At 44.0% G+C, this 21,017-nt stretch overlaps 1 protein-coding gene across 1 annotated transcript in view; it reads right to left on the bottom strand.

The window, feature by feature from the left end:
• Positions 1-4,439: 4,439 nt before the first annotated feature.
• The window catches only part of CACNG4 (calcium voltage-gated channel auxiliary subunit gamma 4), a gene marked incomplete at both ends in the record, with an annotated part of 39,966 nt that continues 23,388 nt past the window's right edge, over positions 4,440-21,017 (bottom strand). Inside the window, 3 exons of the mRNA XM_082326451.1 lie at positions 4,440-4,978; positions 5,813-5,953; positions 11,081-11,164. Of these exons, the coding sequence (XP_082182577.1) occupies positions 4,440-4,978; positions 5,813-5,953; positions 11,081-11,164 (764 nt within the window). The remainder of the gene's footprint in view (positions 4,979-5,812; positions 5,954-11,080; positions 11,165-21,017) is intronic.

Below are 21,017 nucleotides of genomic sequence, written 5' to 3'. Positions count from 1 at the left end.
TTTGAAGAAGAAATATTGTCTCTGATATAGGGATGGTTCGGGATGCCTGGGAGCAGCAAGAGGCTGCTGAACTGCCGACCTGTGCTTGGCAGCGCTTGCACCGCCGGGGTTTTATGGTGGTGATCAGAGCAAGGCTTTCGTGGAGCTTCAGCACATGGGGTCGAGCTTTCTTCAGGCAACATGGACAAGACCTGGGAGAGGAGGATGCTCGGAAGCAAGTTCACATGAAACCTCAAAAGGTGGAGGCAAAGCACAGGCTCAGGGCTGGGACTTCAGAAGACACTGGCTTATTTTTGTTGATGGTGATTTGCAGTGCCCCTGGCCACTATACCAGTCTCAAACCGGGCATCCAAACCAGAGCATGTCTCATATGGGCCAAGTTTAAGCTGGAAACTAGAAGGTTTTTCCTAGTTTCCTACCCAAATGCCTGGAAATGTTGTGAAGATAGCTTATCTTGGAGAAGTCTTGGTTTGTGGGACCACAAGAATATTTTTTTCTCTGATATATTGGCTTCCAGTAACATCCCCAGCTGCAATCAAAATAGGTAGAAATGTGAAAAAATAAACACAGGAATCTCAGCTCAGAGAATTTGGAAGTTAAAAATCTATATACCTTTCTCCACACAAAAATGAATACATTTAAAATGGTTTATTTAAAAAGTAAGGATTAAGTACATTATACATGGTTGTGATTATACCAGCAGAACTGAAGCACAGTGGAAATAACACTTTTGAACTGCAGACAGGAATGTAACCTCAAGGGACGTGATATATTAGCCCTTGTGGATATGTGATCCATACAGAAAGAAAAGGAAATATAAAAATAATTTTTTGTTAGATGTATGGGTATATGAAGTGGTTTCTCCTTTTACTCCTATTGTGTATGAGAAACTAGGGAGAGAGAGCTGACGATATACCTGAAACTTTGTTTCTTGGAAAACTGAATCTGACCCAATAGCATCTTTTTTTTTAAGCCTGCTGTTACAGGATAGTGCCAAAAGACCGATTATTCTTGATGATATGATGATGATATCTGCAGGCCTTGCTGAGAAATGGGGGCTAATTTGTGTTCGATGCTGGCCAGGGAAACCAGAGAGATGTGGAAGAACAGATGATTTTTTTTTTTTTTTTTTAACTGTCACTGAGTGGTTTCAAAATCTGAGCACAATCTAATTCTGTTCAGATAGATCAGCCATGGAGCAGACCCTGTTCATGGGCAGGAATGCTGCAAATTTTTCAGTTTTGTCAGAATCAAAGTTTTCCACAGGAAAAGACTGATTTTTGTAGGATTGATTTTTTTTTTTTTTTACTGGAATTGTCAAATGAAACAGCACTTTTTTTTTTTTTTGTTTGTTTTAGTTGAACAAAGTACTGCACTGCAATTTGACATAGACCACGAGTTTTAAATCACAGCCCCCATTCTCCCACAAGCTCTGGTCCCTGTTATCTCCCGTGACTTTGTTCCCTGTCCAAACCCCGTATCCCATGAGCATCCCACCAATACTTCCCTGCTCCAGCTCCATTTTTCAAAGGTGCCCGCTGGAGAAGGGGCGGATGCTCTGGCTCGGACCAAAGCAGGGCATTGCACTCGGAGAGCTGCTGAAACCAGCCCTGCTCTGGGGGAGGAGGCTCTGGCAAAGAGGAACATCCCGAAACGCTCAGCAAGACATTTTTTGGTGTAAAAATACTGCACGTGCCTCTGCAGGTCTGACCTGGGCTCTAGAAAAGTCTTAGACTTTGGCTGGAATCAGACGGTTGGTTTTAAACACATTCACCGGAGAATGACGATTAAAAGAACAAAACCAATGCACAAAGCAAACCTCACACTGTCAACTTCCAGTTCAATGTACATGAGTTTAGAAAAACAGCCTATATCTAACCCCTGGTTTTAAAGGGAATGGTTTTATTCTTAATTACAGTAAACACGGATGAGGACTTATTTCTAACTATTAGTTTATTAACACAGTGGGAAACAAATAGTTCTGGGAAATTGCACTTGAAAAATACATCAACTATAATTAGATGTAAATTAGCACTTAGTATGACACACTAATGAGACAGAAGGTTTTTTTTTCATTGCAAACTTCTACTTCTATCATAGCTAATCAAAGTATTTTAATATTACGAAGTCTCAAAAAGTAGGAAATAATTTATTGTTTGAAAGCATAAAGATTCTTGTAAAAAAAACCTTTCATCAAGAACTTTAATAATTTTAGAACTCTTTTATGTTGTCCTAGCCGAAAAGTAGGTAAAAAAGTTTTCTTGTCTGCCTCTGTTTGAATTTTTTTTAAAAAGCTTGTGTAACATCTTTCTCCATAGTGTGTTGATACAGAAAGTAGCACAACATTTTCTACTTTTAAATCGTTCCCATCGCTCCATTCGCTTTAGCTCTCACAGTTCAGAGGTTTGAAAAAGGATCCCAGCAGAGTTTTAACCTGAATGGAAACTCTTAATAAGCAGGGATGAAGGCTCCAACCCACCTCCGCAAAAATAACGATGTCGCTCTGCCAGGCTGAGATCTAGGCAGAGCTTAACAGCGACTAGGGGAAGACTTTTGCTTAAAATTGAGAATTGTGTCTTGGTTCTTGCAAGGAGAGAGGCTTAAGCAGGGTTTACCTGGTGGGTAAGGTAAGAGGGGGGTTCAACTTGCTTTTTGGGATGTTAAGGCAGCTCCTCCAGGATTTCCCTGGAGGACTTGGTACAACTAGCTGAAAGCCTCGTATCCAAACCACCACCGAGTCACTGACGCTGCGGCCATCGCAGGATAAATTAAGACTAAAGAGGTGTTAACAGTTTGGCTGAGATCTCCCACCATCAGTGAGCCAAGCTTTCCAAATAATTTTTTTTTTCTTATCACCACTTCTCTAGTCTTCTGGTAGCAAAGAATTTCTGGGCAAAGATGATGGGTATATTCAAAGGAATCTTCAGGAATTAGATGCTCCTCTCTCACTGCACCTAATTCATCCAAGGGGAACCGGGTACCTCATTCTCATATGGCTTGGTCGAGCGGTCACTAAAATCAACATGAGTACTATTAAATTAAATTACCTTTTAGTCAGGCCCTCGAGCTTTGAGATTCCAAGCCTAAGTGTAAAAAATGAAAGCAGGAATTTAAAAGAAAAAAAATATTTCAGACCTTTTTAGAAACATACAGAAGCAAAGGGTACAAATTAGTTCCCCTTAGGTGATGCATAGAGTTTTCTGTGGGCTCTCTGCACGTAAGTAGCTTCATTACAAAATAAATTAAATTAGGTCGAACCATCATTTCCATCTAAAAGCAACTATACCTTGCACCATGCGGCACTTATTCATAATAAAAAGAGTTTAATAAATATCTCATAAACGGTGATTATTTTTGTTCTATTTTAAAAAATACAAAGTTGTCATCCATTCTGTTAACACTCAGTTCCCATTGCTGCAGGAAGTTTTGCTAGTCCAAACGTATTAGCTTCTCATTTTCTTACGCACATTGCTTAGATATCTTAGTTTCCAGTAGCGTTAGTGTTGCACTTGTGAAGCAGTAAGGAAAACAGGAACGCAGTTGCAGGGAACCGGCGGCTTCGCCTGCGTGGGCCGCCCCGGCTCAGCTCTGCTTCGCGCTCTGCTATAAGTAGTCTATAGGGGCTCCTGACAGACAGCACTCAGCACCTTGCCAGATCAGGCACTAGGGCTAGTCAAAATAAGAATTCAAGTTTTCTAAATGTTAGGCAAGAAATGATATTTGCAAATATGCTCAAGTCCCACCTACTTTAATCCTTCCCTTTCTAGGTGTTTCAAGATGCACCCACCCTCTTCTCCCCCACCTGCGCTGCCCCGACGGATGCCTTACACCCAGAAATGGGAGACCCCCTTCCTACCCCATCAGGGAGTCTGTAATGCTCAGTACACGGGTGCTCTGCGGTTTCAGTAGCACAGGTCAGTTTTAGAAAGTGTTGCCTTCAAAAATATTTTTTTCTTTTTTTTTTTTTTTTTTTTTGAAAGAGGCAAAGTTTATGCTGTGTCAAAGGAGAAAGTGGCTCGCTTGAGTAGTTCGTATTCATCCTTGGGCTTGGTTATAAATCATATTTGCAAGTTTGTATTAAGGGACCTCAATATTAGAAAAAAAAAGTCGTACAACAATTTTTCTGTAATCCTTTAAAACACACTGGTGGCAAGTCCTTTGGGGTTTCTCCAAGAATTTTGTATACACTACAAAGGTGCAGGAACATGAACTGCCTTCATCTTGTGACACCAAGAACTGAAAGAAACAAACTCCGAATAGCTTCAAAAAAAGCTACGAGCGTGTAATATCTTTATGTTGGTCCAGAGGATCTCCATTGCTACCTCAACACATGCCACAATTAAAGAGGTGAGAGGGTATTTTAACATCGCTCCTTCTCTTTCATGACAGATCCATTCTGTTTCAATATTTCTTCAAAAAGCGTGGGAAAGGCAGGTACTTCAAACAGGCGTTGTTCTCCTGTTGACCATGTTGACGTGGAGTCCTTCCTTAAATTCCTTCTGAAGGAAGTTGTGAACCTGCAGAAAACTGGCTTCTTGGTCTGCGTTGTAGCTGGCAGCTGTTGTAACCTTCAAAGGCTCTCTGGAAAGAGTGTACATGGAAATTTCGTTCATGGGAATGGTGCTTGCTATCTTCATGCCAACCGGAGAAATGTCTCTAGATGGAGAAGGCTCTGTAGATCGAGAACTGGATCTGGACCTCCGCCTCCGGTACCTATAACTTGGCATCCTGGCATAAGGAGAACTGGAAGAAGTCTTAAGGAATTCCCTCTTGGTCTTAAACCTCAGCTCTTTGTTCTTCTCAATGTAAATGTTCACAGCCAGAACACCTATGGTTTCAGCCACAATAAAAGACAAGGCTCCAAAATAAAAAGACCAACCATAGTTGTAATGGTTCTTTTTGTCCTCGTCTCGCTTGTCACTTGGGTCACCTGCATTGCTTGATATGTAGACAATGATCCCTATGATATTACTTAGTCCTAGAGAGAGAAAAACATAAATCAGTGGTTATGTGGCTGGGAAAATAAAATTCAAGCTACGTTACTTTCTGGACCTGAATGGTTCAAAGATTATGACCAGGAAATTTTATTGCATTTATTTACTCTTTCATTTATCTCAAGATTTCATTTATTCTTGAAAAACAAAGAATAGATCCACACCTGGATCACATATGCTCACATGGATCCCAAAATATTCAGCAGGATTTGTTCCCATCTCTTCATTGCCACAGTGGGAAGGTAGCATATGCGAGCTTGCTAATATTGTTAGTGGGATTCTAACATTCAGAATAATAATAAAAATACATTTTGAGCTCAGGGCTATGGCTGTTCACCTTGATCAAGATAAGTTCTCTTCCACCTTGCTGAATTTTCATCTAAATGCAGCATGCTTAATCCCAGCTTCAGGGAAAGCTATTAACAATGTGGCTGACTCTCAGATGTTTCTAGTGTGAAAAACGGGCTCACCTGTCATAGGTGAATTTTTTCTGCCATCATATAAAGGAAAAGAAAAAGGCCCTGGAAGTAAGAGATGCCTGATTCATCTAATGTTTAATACATTTTAAATAGTGTAAAACCTGCTTGTTACTGACTTTAGCTTCCTTTTTCAGGAAAACTAAAAGCTTTTCTATAATATACTTATCGTAGAGCTTCAAAAACATATTTTTGTCTTCAGAAGTTCACCTAATGTGATGTTGCTAGTGCCCTCGATCCAGGAAGGGGGTACAGGGAGAGAACTGCCAACAAGCTTTTCCACAGTCCTTTTCAGTTTAAAAAGGCAGCACTTCTTAAGGACTCAATTTAAGGAGAACATACCTGCCGCAACAAAGAGAATCCCAGCGCTGAGAATAATGTTGTTTTTGCTGTTGTAAATTCTTCCTGCTCCGACACAGAGTCCTCCCAGCAACAGCAATATTGTGCTTAGGATGGGGAACACACTGGAGGCACGGACAATGCCTGGGGGGGAGACAGGTAGAAAACCAAGGCAGACGGTTATCATTTCAGATGCCTTCTCGGCTGCAAGTGTGGAGATTACAAAGCCTCAAAACCCCTGGCTTCTCCTGGAATTATCACCGATTCTGCATTTCTGGGCACGTTTTTGGGAGGTGAGGCCATGGGTAGGTAGCCAATGTGGCACAGACGCTTTCAACTGAGTAACTTAAATTTTTGATCTTTCTCCTACAAAGTCCAGCGTTATCGCCATTATCTGCCGCCGCCGCGCACAGAACATTTCTGGCAAAGCACGAGGTAAGCGACAGTAAGACCCGACATCGTGCAGGGAGCGGCAGTGAAACATTCATGAGCTGGCTATGAACCCTGCAAGGTTTGGGGATGGCTGGAGCAGACGGGTCTGCTCCTTGGTACACGCGCAAGGTGGGCAAAGTGCAGCTCTTGAAGTCTGCAGCATCTGTGTTGCCAGCGAGCACAGCTAATAACCCCTTTTTCTTTTGTTGAATATTAAGGACATTGAAACCTTTCAGATTTCTAAGGAAGAAATTTTAAGTGTGTCTCAGATGTTTGTGTTTAGTTTCCTGACAGCTAAGTAGTGTCATTTAAAATTCTGTATGCTTCAGTCCATTCACCAGCATGGGCTATAAAATCCCTGAGAAAAAAAGTCAAAACACCACTTTAAGCCAGCTTTCGAAGTCAGGTCACTACCAGACCAAGCAGCAATTGAAAGGGAAGCAGAAGGGGGGGAACAAAAGGGCTGAGAAAAAATAAACGGGCACAAGAAGAGGAAGTCTGTATTGTAAAAACCAAAGGGGTAAAACCTGGTAGGTGTTCCTGAAAGGCAAAGCGAGGAACCAAGTTATATTGTTGCAGAGAAAGGATTTTTTTGAAGAAGGGGAGATAAGGTGCTGAATACTGTTGTGGAAAACAGGATTGCCCCAAAGCTGGGGGCCATGGAAAGGCGAAGGCGCGGAGGGGAGTCCCAGGAGGGTGAGCGGGTGCTGGGGCGTGGGGATGCCCAAGGTGGGTGTGGGTCAGAAGCTGCTGTCGCAGAGGGCTGGAAACCCCACGGCACACCGGGAGGACGCAGGGACCCCCAGGGCTGAGCGCAGGGAGAGGAGAAAACGGCCATCTGCACCAATCTGCCGATGCGGCGCATTAGCGATGCGGTCTCTCCCGGGTGCCGTCTTCCCGGCTGCCACGCACAGCGAGCAGTGCCCGTTTCCCGAGGAGAAACGGCCAGATGTTACAGCTGATGCTTTCTCATTTTACTTTTGATGGCCGTGGCGTTCCCAATTTTGTGAATTGCTTCCTAACGATTCCCCTGGTAACTGGTGGCAAAACTCCCACTGACTGCAAGAGGGACAGGGCTGGGCATTTAATAACAGCAGTGCTTTTGTGTGCGCTGCAAAGCCCCTGCGAGCCTCTGCTACAGGCCCAGCCCTCGTTAGGATGGTGCAAACATAAAAGACAGTCCCTGCCTGGGAAGCTTATGCCTGTATCGATCTGCAACAGCGAGAAAAGTCCGTCTCTTACCAAAACTGGCAATGTCGCTGCATGTGTCTTTCAAAGACAGGGCATTTTTAACCAGATCTAAACCCATTTCCATTGGATGCATTACGATTCTGACAGTGTCTTGCAATAATTGGCAAATCCGAGTAATGAGGGTGTAAGGTCTCTCATCAAAGCCTGTTGAGTGCTGAGAGCCCGTTCTGTTGTCCTGGGTGTATCCGCCCGTGTCCGGTACGAGGTAACAGGGCTTTGACTTTTGGGTCAGTTTTTAGAGTCAATTATTAGAAAAACATTCAATGTCAGGCTCTGTGCTGCTGGGCACGAAGGCACCCCAAATCCCTGTCTGTCTGTTACTGTCCTGACAAAAGGCAGCCTAGGCTTAAAATGTACTGCGGCCACCCTTTCTGCTCGTTGTTTTCTATATGTTACGTTCATGCTGTTTATAATGATTTCAACTAAAGTAAAGAGCTGTCCTAAAATGCTTCAGTGATGATATCAGAAGGAACTTGCCAGACATGCCAAATATAGGGGGTGGGTTCTACTTGTAGCAATAATCTCCAGAGATAATTTTTCTACAGTAGGTAATTAATATGAAGAGAAACAAAACACACAGTGTTCTCTTCCTGTAAAACTCTACAGTATATTTTCTCCTACAATGTGTGCTTTCAGCTCTGAAATGTAAAAGGAAGCTCGTAGGTACCATGTAGAATTTACATATGTCCCCTGATACTGGTAATAAAATGACAGCACATCAAAAAACATTAAGGCAATCTGGTTTTTGCTTTCTCCCCTGCTTTTTTTTTCTTGTTTACCGTCCTGTCTGTTTGCATTGGCTGTTCTGCACCGCTATGCATTGTGACACCTCCTTCGGTGAAGCGCCGCAGCGTGCTGTGCTGCTCCTCCCCACGGGGCTGCAAGCCCTGGCGCTCTGCTCGTGCTTTTATTCTCCTCCAAAAGGCAGGAGCCAAGCAAATGCCTTTAAAAAGGGGATGCTATAGCATGCGGGGAAGAGGTGCACGAAAGTGTAGACGTGCCCCTGAAACAGGGTCCCCAGTACTCCTCCCCATGGCTGCACTTTTGCACCGCAGGAGAGCCCTGACATCCTCACACGCGCCGTGAGGATGAGTATGGCTGAAATCCCCTCTTCTGCAAAAGGAGAGGTGCGTGTGCTTCGTGCAATGCTGGATCGGAGCAGCTTGGTTTCCGTGTGCCTGCAGAAATGCAGGAGAGGAGGGAAGCCGGAGCACACGTGTGCAGTTGGGCGATGCAGGCAGCAGCCCGGGGACTGCATGGGCTTTCTGTGCAGGGCAGCGATACCTCTGGCGCTTGCTGGGGCTCTGCACAGACATGTGAAGGGGATTTTTTTTAGACACACAGATTGGCGTGTGTTGTCACAGGCAAGGTTCAATAGGAGGGGTCTATGTTTGAGCTTCTTCGCACGTGTTAGTTGTCACTGTGGCTGTCGTTCACTTGGTTTTGCAGGGAGCAGCCTGAATGCTGAAGGGCAAAATCCAAACTCCTGCTCCTACCCATACCCCAGACCAAAGTCCCCTAAAATCAGTCATTTTTTTACTGATTTCAACAGGGTTTTGAACCAGGGCTCAATTCTGCTAGCACCACAATGTTTACGTTTATCTGAAGCCTGTATTAGATTGGTAACTGTGGAGCAGGCTGAGACCCCTCATGCTGCTCTTTCAGGAGCAGAAGATGCACACAGCATCGGTGCCTTTGTCTATGCAAGACAGGAAAAAATACGGGTTATGCTCAACATGGCCCTTCAGGAGACTTGTGCCAAGAAATGGCTAAAAAGCATGGTGAATGATGTGGAGACAGCAGATTGCAAAGGTGTTGCGCAGAGGGCAAAAATGGGACGGAAGGTCTCACGTCTCCTTTGAAACAGGATGCAAATATCCTCTTGTCTGTGTCTAGTTAGACAATGATTTGGTTCCTATTACATATACGTATGAGCTCATCTCTTCTGGATTTAGATACATAACCTTTCAGTAATCTCTAAATCAACCGTACGCATTTTAAGTGGAGCTGCAGTTTTTCTTATAAAAGTTAAAGCAGAGGAGTCCTGTTATCTGTGCAGACTACGCGAGGAGGAGCTCTCCTCCGCGGGGGGAGCAGCTGAAGCCTGATTTTGCAGAAGACATAAAGGGTTGAACCAACTTGTTTCTAAGGTCTGTACTTAGTCACTTTGGAAAACAGCTTTTAGGAACACCCATCACAAGTACACTTATGAACAATTTGCCAATCTCATGTCTTACTGCGGAGTTGTATACTGTTTTTCCCAGTTTTCCCTTTTCTCCAAATAAAGAAGGCATAATACACTTTTATCAAGATGCTATTTAATTCCTCTTTCCTTTACAGTCCTTTTACTAATGATGTTTCTTTCTGAAAGCTGACTTGGCATCAATTTAACATTGGTTCCAAGGCTTTGTACGAAAGATAAATGCAGCTGTGCTCACACTCCGCTAGTCTGCCTTCGCCTGAGCACTGAAATCATGTCACCCAAGCGCTATGACTGATCTAAATTGACAAGAGTAAAGATGAAAAAAATCTGGGTTTCTGGTAAAGCATACTTTTCAGAGATTTTTATTCTTTCTTCTTGTCTTAGCAACCAGAAGTTGTTTCCCAGAAGTGAGCAGAAGGGCAGAGCGGTTCTCTAAGTGGTGTTTCAGGTAATTAAAAGCAGTGTAATTGAGGAGTGTTTTGCCGTGCCGGGTGTATCAGCCAGCAGCGTCACTCATTGCTCCCTGAAGCTTTCCCAACACCTTGTGAACTGCAGAACCTTTCTCTGGTAAAGGGCATTGCTTTCAGCTTGGCTGGCCAGCTCTCTTGTTCAGAAGGAACAGCTAGGCAAGGCGTCCTCCGGAGGAGGGGAGCTCTAACTCAGATTTTGCAGGATCCATGAAGTTTCACACTCGGGTTCCAAGATTTCCTATCACCTGAGTGAATGATCGTCTGGACACGAAACGATTGCCCTTATTTCAAGCACCAGGTTGGTGGATGAAATGACTTCTGTGGGGGATTACCCACCAGCACGGGGCAGCGATGGCTGGCTGTCCATGCAGGGAAGCCACGGCCCATGTTCATGCTGAGATTTTGCTGTTAGCTGCAGAAATTTCAGCTTCCTTCCTACAATGCAGTCATTTCACTGCAGGGGGAGGTGGCTCAGCAGCTGCAAAAGACGAGGCTTGCATAAGGGTTGGGTTTAAGCATTAGGAAAAGCTTCCTAATGGGCTGGAACCCACTCCTCAAGCCTGTTTTGATACACTAATCAGATAAATACTGCCTCTGTAAAATATCTTCACCAGTCTCAGAATGATAGCTGTAGTTTTCATTTGAAAATTGTCCATATAATGTTTAGAGAATGGGCACCAGTTGTGAGCGTTCCTCTGGCTGAAGGAAACCCTTGAAATGGGGGTCCCCAAGGGTCATGGTTGCGTCAGCTGCAGCATGAACTGGACATATGTCGCCACTGCTCTGTGCCACCCAGTTTGGGCCAGTCTCTTGCAATGAATAAGACTTGGGTTGCACTCTACAGAAGAGAAACCCAGGAAAGTCTCTCTGGCCACGTCTGTTAATGTGGTGTATTAGGTATTACTTTTCACTTACGGAGAAGGTATTCTGAGCTGTCGTGGTCATAGTCATTGTCTTCAGGGAAGTGGTTGATTCGGAAGCAATGTCCTTTGTAGATTCCTAAATGAAAACAAAGCAAACATAACACATAAGGAACAGAACCAGGTAAATGTGCTTCTGCCAGCTCTGCTTTATTTCCTTTTCCTCCCAGGCTGTATTAAGTAAATTAATCTCCTGTAGGGCTGGTCACTGATTTTTCTTATGCCATCAAGAAACCATCTCTAAGGTCATGAATTTTGGGCAGATTGGGCTGAAGCCTAGCTGAAGGAAGGGAGAGCCAGGATTCCTGGGCTCTTTTCTTCAGTCTGCCACTAATATCGTTCCCTTGAGTTTTTTAATCTCCCTGTGCTTTACTTTATCAGTGCTGTGCTTATCTTACAAGCATACCGAGTTTGCAAAGCTTCTTTTTGTTCCTAGAGTGACTGTCACTCTGGGTCCCTGCTCCACGGCTGGGGCTCTACAGCAAAGCTGAGTGCCAATCTAGCACCCATCACCCCTCCTGTCTTGTCCCCAGTGAAGTGCTGGTTTCCCTTATCAGAGCTGGTAAATGTTGAACTGTCTGAGGCCTCTTCAGTTACTCTCTAGGCTTGGAAAATAAGTCCATAAATCTCTTCCTGCTGCATTTTAAACCCATATGTCCGCTCAAGGTTGGCTCAGCTTTCAATGGCATATTTGTTTAGTTAACTGGGAGCCTGTGCAGTAAGTCAGGGCACGAGTGTGCACTCCTGGTACCTGAAGGAACAATGCCAGAGTTGATGAACTCCTCGCTCGACTGAACAAGATGAGGTTCAGCACTTTGTGCATCGGGGTAAAGCTTTACATTAGTATTTTGTATTATTTTCTATCACGGTTATCCATAGCCACATGCAGTCTTAGCTGCAGTTGGGTAGCCGAGACGGCTGCTGCACAGCGAGCTGCGCGGGGACCTCTCCCCGGAGAGCTTACTGCAGGAGCGAAGCCCTGAGGTGTGATTCTGCCTTGGTGCTTTCATTATTCATTAACCAGCGCTTTCGTGCTCAGGAACATACATCACCCAGGATGAGTTATCCTCTGCACAGGAGTTTCGGTGCTTACAGCTCGAGCTGGCAGAAGGATTTAAAAAACATCACTTAATACTACTTTAACAGAAGCACAGCTGCAGTCTGTAGGATATAAATGTGGATTTATTTCACTACCTATTACCAATGATTACAAAGATCTCAAAAGAATTACTAATCCGGAGGATTTCAATTGCACCCTGTGAGTGTCAACTGCAGGTTTGCTACTACAGTGCATTTAATTCTTCCAGTAAATGATGTATCATCTACTCTAATTGCGGTAACGGCTCGGGCTTTCTCTGCACAGCACTTCAAAGGCTGTGAACAAGAAGTAAGTGGCTCACGTCACATCTGGAGGTGACACACCTGTCCTGTCTGCCAGGTGGACGAGAGCACTTCAGCTGGGACTGCTCCTGCCAAGCATGTTTGCCCATGCATCCCTCTGTTTGCCATCAGCGGGTTTGCTGCTCCTGATGGCTCTCCAGCAAGGCAATCCAAAACTCAGATGTTAAAGACCCCAGTGCTTATTTTTATGGCAGTTCACACAATGAAACTAAATCTCTCCCAGCATAACAGGGCCTCTGAGACTGGATGGTCATTTCTCTGAGTCTCTTCATTATGGTGTGCCAATTTAGAGGAAATACTTTCAGAATATGATTTTTATCCTCTCCTATTCATTAAGGAAAAAATCTAAATAATCTTCTCACCCTGACTTCCTACGGAAATAGGCTTTTCATTGACAACGTGCTTGTGTGTGGGGCTGCCTCTCAGCCTGTATGTACTTCTCCAGTAACTTTTAAGGTAGTTGGTTTAATTTCTCCAGAGGCGATAGACAAGTAGAAGTATCACAGGTAACTGAGCACCCACAACTTCTGTGCAAACAGGTAGATGCACAAAGGAGAGAGCTCTGTCCACTGAAGGCTGCTTTGTGAACTTGCACATTCACAAGGCACGGACATGGGCAACAGCCCAAATAAATGTCCCACTTCCAGAAACTCAATTAAGAGACACGAAGTCTGCAAGACTGAAATGTTTCCCAAGCCTCTTGTGTTTGCAGCATTGACGGATTGATGGAGAGTTTTGGTCTCTGTAAAATGGCCTCACGTTATTAAACTTCTGAATGAAATGGGCCCCGTAGCAGAACTTTGTCTTACGCGGAGGCCATGAAGCCAGCCCTTCCACTGCAGGCCTGAAACGCATCAGCAGGGCAGGATGGGTTGGTATTAGCAGTGTCTGGGCTTTTCCTCTTTTATGGCTGGGGACTTTCATTTCCTGGCACTTATATCTGAAGCCTTTCACATGAAAGAGTACTAGCAAGTCTAGAGAGGTGAAAAAAGAGGATAATTAGCTCCAAACAGAAAATTCTAGACAAGCTTGAGAATTCCTTTCTATTTCCAGTTCTTAGGGATACTGAGATTGGTCATTCTGGCCAACTTTTTATAGAAATAGCAAATGGCTGTGAGATTTGGACCTGTATCAAAGCCTGGGAATCCAAAATATTCTTCCCAATATTTTTGCTGTAGTTCAGATCATAGATTGGTTCAGGGTCCTCTCTAGTGTCTATGGTGTTTGATAGCTAATAACAGCAACAGACTGGATAAATTATTTCCATAAACTTAATAAGTGTCATATAACTCAGCAGCAGCTTATTAAACTCTCAGTGAGGCTTGAAGTTGCTATCAAGAACTTTGGTGATCTACAGGGTATTGAGGGCTCTTTTAATCCACAAAGTATCAGAAACAAAGTTTTGCTATGAAATGTAATAATACTTTTTTTTCATAATGATGGATTTTGAAACCCAGATTTGGGAAAAACTAGAACTAGCTGGGTGGAAGCTACTAAAGCAGTGGTCAGCTTTAAAAGCGCAACAGCAGAGTCTGACTTGTACTTAAACACAAAAAATAAAAACAGAGCAAAACTGAGATTTGGTAAAATACCTGGCTCCATGCTGTAGCATATAAAGCAATGCAAAAGAATAAAAGCCATGAAACAGAAGAGGTGGCAGAAAAGGAAACACCTCAATTAAATTCCATAACAACCATCCTACAGTATCTCACAAGGCCTGAACTCCTTGAAGCTCTTCTCAAAGGCTTCACAGAGGACGCCTTGAAGAAATGTGTAGACAAACATAGCCACAGGTCCACGCTCGGTAAGGCACACGTGGCCTGTTTTCCACACCAGGATGTGACATGGAAGAGATATTTTTTTTCTTTGCTTGAGTATGAGGATACAGTCCCTTATATACTTTGGAGAGGAAGACGGAATATTTAACTTCTACTTCTGTACCCACTAGAGAGAGAGAGAAATAAGCTGCAATCACTGCCTAACAGATACTAAAATATTGAGAAGCACTTCTGGATACCTCTTGAGAGTAAGATATAATATCCCACTGAGATGCTGTAAGTATTACTCCTCTCTTTGAATGATTACTGATATGTTTTAAATGATGCTTTTAGAAATACAAATGTTATAATGCCTTTTTTCCTCATAATAATAACAACTTTGTTCTGAATTTTGAGCCAGGACTTCAGGATCTGGGTTAATGATAATGAAGAGGCAAATTTTCTGAAGTGTTGCTGATGGTGTAAGAACATTTTTTTTCTACTGGTTGCAGCGTATTTAGCTGGCATTTAAAAACTAAAAATTGTTTCTGACTCGCTTTTGCTCTGTGTTCAAGGGCTTCTCTGACAAGGTTAGAACTTCCCAATCTCACTAAGCGTCGCTCAGATAACTATAATTAGAGTGTGATGTACTCAGATAATGTGATAAGGGAGGGAATTGTAGTGCCTAAGTGAAGATTAAGCTTTGTTTTGGGGTTTGAGATCTCAAAGTACAAGGAGTTTTCAACAGGAAATCAAAGTAGTGATCCCAAAGTCTGATGACATATTACCTTCTCCTTGCTTTTTCTCAAATAATCCTTTAATAACCCTGCCTGTACCATTGCAGAAGTGTTCACTGGGGTTTTATTTTTTGATGACTGAGAGCGACGGTTAATGCTGTAGGATGCAAATGCTTATTAACTTTGTTTGTGGCCATGCATTACGTGATCACGTTGTTGCTGGCCGTACCATCAGCCATGTCTTTGAAACAGCCATTTCCCATGGTTAGTGTTTATCAATGACAACATTCCCTGATGCCCTGGAAGTGTTGGTACAAATCAGCACTGGAAGACAGAGCACTTCAATGTCTGACAATATCTGTCAAGGCAGGCTGTACTTTTGTTTTCTTCTCCCCCTAATCCTGAAAACTATATACAATGAGATCTTTCCATAACATTAGTGTTCTGTTGTCATTTAAAATAGGTTTCCACCATGCAAGACGCTAGCAGCTTTGCAGCAGAGGACCTTGTCTGCGGGGTACTTCTGTCAATAGCAATTTTCGTCTCCTTGCTCTGAGCACGAGCTTACGGGAGGTGATATCTGATAGCAGTGGGAGACACATGAGGATAGATGGGTCGAGCTGCTGCCTCCTTCTCCATCAACAGCTTCTGCAGAGCTATTGCTCGATTAACTACTTCATCTTCCAGCCCTCTCACCTCCCCTGGTTGGTGAGACTATGCAGTAAAACATCGGGTTTAGGACTTGGTTGAGAAGCCTTTCTTGTTTTCTCATGGGACACCAGACATTTGCAACCTCCTTGGATCAAACTCTCCCCTGCCAACACGCCACATTCTTGTAGCTCTTGAGCAGCTACAGATACTTAGCGCGCACACGTGCACGCTATTAATAGAGTTAAGCGGGGTTTTCTCCTGAGGGGGGTTACACTGATGGAATGAGTGCTATGAATGTCAGCTGCAGAAGTGGTCGCATGGCTACAGCAATTACCTGCGGGCAGGTAGATACACCCCGTATTTGTCCAGCCTAAAATCCCACTAACCAGCTGATTTCTTTCTGGCAAATGTGGGTCTTCTGGGATGGTTTGAAGATGTGGAAGGAAATGATTTTCAGGATGATTTGACAGCAAGTGCTTCCAGATACAAGGAATACAAGTTGCAAGGAGCTGACCGTATATTAAAAATAAAGCAATTAGTAAGGATCCATGGGAAATTTGGCCTGGTGGTTCTGCTTGTTGCATCTATTCTGTGATTAAACGCTGTGCTTCAGTTCCAGAGCCAACCGTTAGCTCACTTACTGCAACACTTGAATATCTGAATGCTTAAATGACAAGTTTTCTGAATATACCAGCACAGAGAAGGCTGACTGATGGATAACATCACAGACAACAAGAAAAGCGTGACATGCAGAGTGGGGCTGTTGTACCAGCAGTTGCCTGAACATAGTGTCCATCTGAGCATGCTGTGTGGGACTGGGCTTCCTTAAAGGCACGGCTTTGCACTTCTCTTGGACAACAGTGGAGAACCTCTATTTATAATGAGTGAGAATGTGTCGGTGTGGGATTCTGCCAGGGGAGAAGAGAAACGGTTATATACTTTTTTCCTTAGGAAGATTTCTCTGCTGACAGGTTCTGAAATCCTTTGCAGCGTGATTTGAGCAATAGTGAGCAAAGGAGATCAGACATGCCAAAAAATGTTCCTCTCCGCAAAATTTATAGCATGGAGTCTATCTGTGTACTGTGTTCATTTCTTTGATTTTCCACCAGTACAACTCCCCTGTCTCACTGGATTGACACACAATGGCGAATGCAGCCGCCAAGTTAACTTTCTTTTCTCTTCATTCCTCTCATCACAAAATAACCCTTGAAAAGAGGAATGGGTGGTGCACCTCCTTTTCCTTTCAAAACCTGCTTTGTGGTGCTGATGGTCAAACAAGGACTATTATGGTCCTGAGCTCTCCACTCAGGCCACAAGGAACAGCATTAGATTTTTTCTTTGTAACTTGGCACTTTCTATGTTAAATAGTCCCGAGTTCGATTATTTGTCTCCTGCTGTTTGCTGAGAATTTCACAGCGATGTCCTTAAGTTACCTGAACGAGCACAGATCCTGTGAGCCTCTGCCAGAGGATGTTTAATGCTGTCATTATAAAAAAAATCATGAAGTATTGATGCAGGTTGTGTGCAAAACACACCCCATGTGAATTTGCTACCCCACATTGCTGCTGTAACGCTGCCTTCATCGCCACAGAGGATGGAGCCAGCAGAGAAAGAAGCCTTGGGAGGTTAAATACACATTTATTGGATGTCTGCCTTTGAGAAAAGTTTGGCTGTTGTGCGAGCCTCGCGAAGCTGAAAACTTCAAAGCATAGGTTGTTTTTGAGACAGATGCCGTCTGACACCCCCTGAATCCTGCCAGTCCGGGAAATATTTGTCCATATGACAGTTTGTATTTTTATTTCATCCTGAAGGTGAATTTGATGAAGAGCACTGCTAGTAGCTGGGGTTATTGTCATACTTTTGCCAGGGTAGGTCTTGTTTTCAGAAAATGCTTAGGACCTGAAAAGATTAGAAGACCATGGAAGACCATTAGAAGACTGTGGGCTAGCACGGTACCCTAAATAAGCTGACCATCACTAGCTGTCCGTGCGTGTCATGGTCAGGGTAACGCCAATTCAGCTCAGGTGAGTCTTTAAAAGGAAATAATCCTGAATCTTATCCATGTTTCTCTACAGGTGTTGAGACAGTGAAATAATATCTTCTGTTTTTCCTCAGAAAAGTCCTTTCCTTCCTTCTCTTTCATCCCATAACTCAGAATTTACTTGTTTCTCACTGCGGGGAGCTGAACTGCCTACTTAAGGGCCAGATTCTGATTTCAGTGCAGTGGACTCAAATCTGTCTCACCCAGTAACAGCGACATCAGAATCTGGTCTTCTCCCTTTGTTTGCTCCCCCTCTACTTCCTGGGCAAAAAGAAAATTATTTTAAAATGTTCAAATGTATGAAATTTGCCCCACTTTCTTCCTTAGGAGCTGTCAGCTCTAACAAACCCTTTGGGTTCTTCTTTTGATCTATTTTCAATTGTCTGGTGGGCAAAGCAGAACTCCTCCTCAAGTCTCTTATTTTCTTATCTTCTGCTGCGACATGAATTTCCCCCTTTTCCAGTCCTCCCCCTCCACTGCCTGCAGACCCTCCGCTGCTCAGAGCTTTCATCAGTCCCCTCGGTGCCACGTGAATAACTACCGGTGGCTTTTGCTGCCTGCTCCATCTTGCTCCTCTTTAATGTTTTTAAATGCGAAACACCTTCCTGGAGTGTTTAACACCTCGCAAGGGCTCAGACCGCCCTGGCGGCAGTGGCGCTGGAGGAGACGTGCACCAAGCAGCTTGCAGCTGCTTCTGCCCACGCACTTGCAAATGAGCTGGTGTTGGCAGGGGATCGCGCTCCGCTCTCACCCAGGCCTTTATTCTTAGCACTCGCCATTGCCCTCAAGTCTGGCAAAAGCACATTTTCTCTAGGAACAGGTCTCAGTTTATCATTTGACCTTCTCAGTCCCACCATTAACCTCACTTCACTTCTTCTCTTACCTTAGTATGGTAGTTAATGCTCCCTCCTGTATTCATCATAGACTTTCTGTGAAAGAAGAGACTGTCTCATGCCACCACTCCCAAGTATTTACTCTAGGATATTATAATCTGCTTCCCCCAGCTTGCCTGTGGCAGTGTCTGATCTGATTGCCTTTTGCCATCTGCAGCCTCTCCTTGGTGCTCCTCTACAAAGCCCTCTCTGTTGGAAGCAGAGGCAGCTCACAGCTTCTCCTTTCACCATATCCCCGCAGAACGAAGGTTGTGTTGCTCTATTCCTTGCATTGCTTTTTTCTGCAGTCTTGAACTGTAGTGGAGCTCATGCTCCGTATTGCAGAATGGCCACCTCCACTGACCTCCGTGCCAACTTCACAGCCATATACAGCAACTGGCGAGGTTCTCGCTTGGGCAGTTTGACCTTCATGTCATGACCCACCCTTTTCTCTTCTAACACTCTTGAGTTTCCCGTGGCCCAGACGTGGTGCCTTAGCTGATCTCCTCCAGACATCAGTGGATGCTCACCGTTGCCTGAAGAAGTTAGCCACATAGGAGAAGATGTATCTCACTTAGCTGGTGATGAAGTTTGCTGTTGGGTGGTGACTTCTAGTTCTGGCTTGAACAACTTTACTCTGTGAGCAATATTTTGGCATGCTGCAATCCAGGATGTAACACCTGAATGCTATTTCGTACAGCCTGGTAAAGCATCACCAGATTCTGGATCACCTACACCAGAGGGCATCCAGGGAAATGTCTACAGAGGCTCAGTTGGTTTTCATTCACGTGGGTATATACAGCCTCAGCAGCCGACCTTCTGTTTTCAGCTGGGCAAATATCATCAAAGAGGTTGTGCATTTGTATTTCTGTGTAAGAAATGAACAGATGCAGAAAAGATGCTTTGCCAAAGACGACTTTAAAATTCTATGACAGCCTTTTGTTCCATTATAAGATTTTATTTGAGACCTTGAGTGATGTTAGAATATCCGTGGCAGCGAAACTCATTTCCCAAAGATTCACCTCACCTGCACATCTGGGAGCTAATAAAACACATCCCAGTGTCTGGCTGCTGTCCTTTGAATTCTCTTCAGTCATTACAAAACTGCTGCCAAAAGTACTAAGTGTCCTTGTGCTACCACAATGAATACCAATAGTATCAGGGAAATGTAGGACAGCAGCAAAGTAGATAAGAGTTGATTGTATGTTACATGTTGTTTTGAGCTACTTAATTTCCATTTTCTTGGAATGTTCCTCTCATAAACCAGCATTTTGACCACAGAAGTCATGATTGAGGTTATTCAGCAATGCTCCTATCCCTTTTCCAGCTGCCTTTCCTTAGCCAAGCAGTAGATAAAGTAGCGTGCTGTGTTATTCCACCATCACTGCTCAGGCATCCCCAGTAGCCCCTCCCTACATTGCTGACCATCTCCCTGCTACCATTTGCAATTTGCGCCTTATTAACCATGTCCTCTTGTGCTGCTGCTTGGATGGCAAAGTGTGGGAAATTTTGGGGGGTTCTGTGGCTTATTTCATCTTTTTTGTTGCTCCTTTTTATGGAGCTTATTGAGGGAATGACTCTGTGTTTTCTAGGAAGAAACACTGACATACTTCCAGCCCTGATGCTGAGCTTGCATTTTGTAAATCTTCTGCACAGGGAAACAGGGGCGATTCCTCACCCTGGGTATGGCATGATTTTTTTGGGGCAATGTTGGTGATGCTGCTTGAGGAACATTTTCAAGTCAGAGCTAAGTTAGCCCTGCCATGGCGAGCGTTCCCATGCCTGGCTCAGTCCCAAGAGACTGTCAACATTTCTAGTTGTCATGGGGTTGTTAACTCACTTTTCTGTGTCTGCTTTTCCATCTACCACCACGGCCCACACTTGCTGTGTTCTGCCTTCACACCTCGTCTCGTCCTGCATCTCATGCTGCAGTCCTTTATCCCGGCAGCCCAGAAGTTTGTCGCACCGCTCATTTCCATACTTTGCTCCACTGCTGCTTTGCCAAAGCTGTTTCTGGGTGGCTGATATAATCATTCTCTGCCTTTTAAAATGAATTTGGAGCCTGGACAGAAAACTCCATTAGAGTTTTGCAGTTGGCTTTTCTACCTTATATAAAATTGGTCTGACACTTGAGGAGTTGGTGTTGGCTTCTTAGGCGAGCGTCTTCACCCATCACAGCTTCAAACTGAAAGTCATTCTTCAACGACTTTCCAGCCTCTTACATTCTAGTCCAAAATGCCTTAATTTTAAGAGGTACTTCAGTAACCAGCAGTGCTTTTGGCACAATGTGTCAGAAACTAACTGGTTATTCACAATTGTAACTACACAGCGGCCATCGTAGCTCCAACACCTCAGAGAGCAGTGCGAAATAATCTGTGGTGGGCTGTATGCTAGCTAGGATTCAGATATATCTTGATTTGGACGAAAATCCACCTTTTTACCCCCAGTATTCTTGACCCTGACATACATTCAC

Source organism: Platalea leucorodia (assembly GCF_965183815.1).
Source record: "Platalea leucorodia genome assembly, chromosome: 14".
In the NCBI taxonomy this organism is placed as follows: Eukaryota; Metazoa; Chordata; class Aves; order Pelecaniformes; family Threskiornithidae; genus Platalea; species Platalea leucorodia.
Note: the sequence above shows the minus strand (reverse complement) of the source record. Positions and strands in the feature narration are given on the sequence as shown.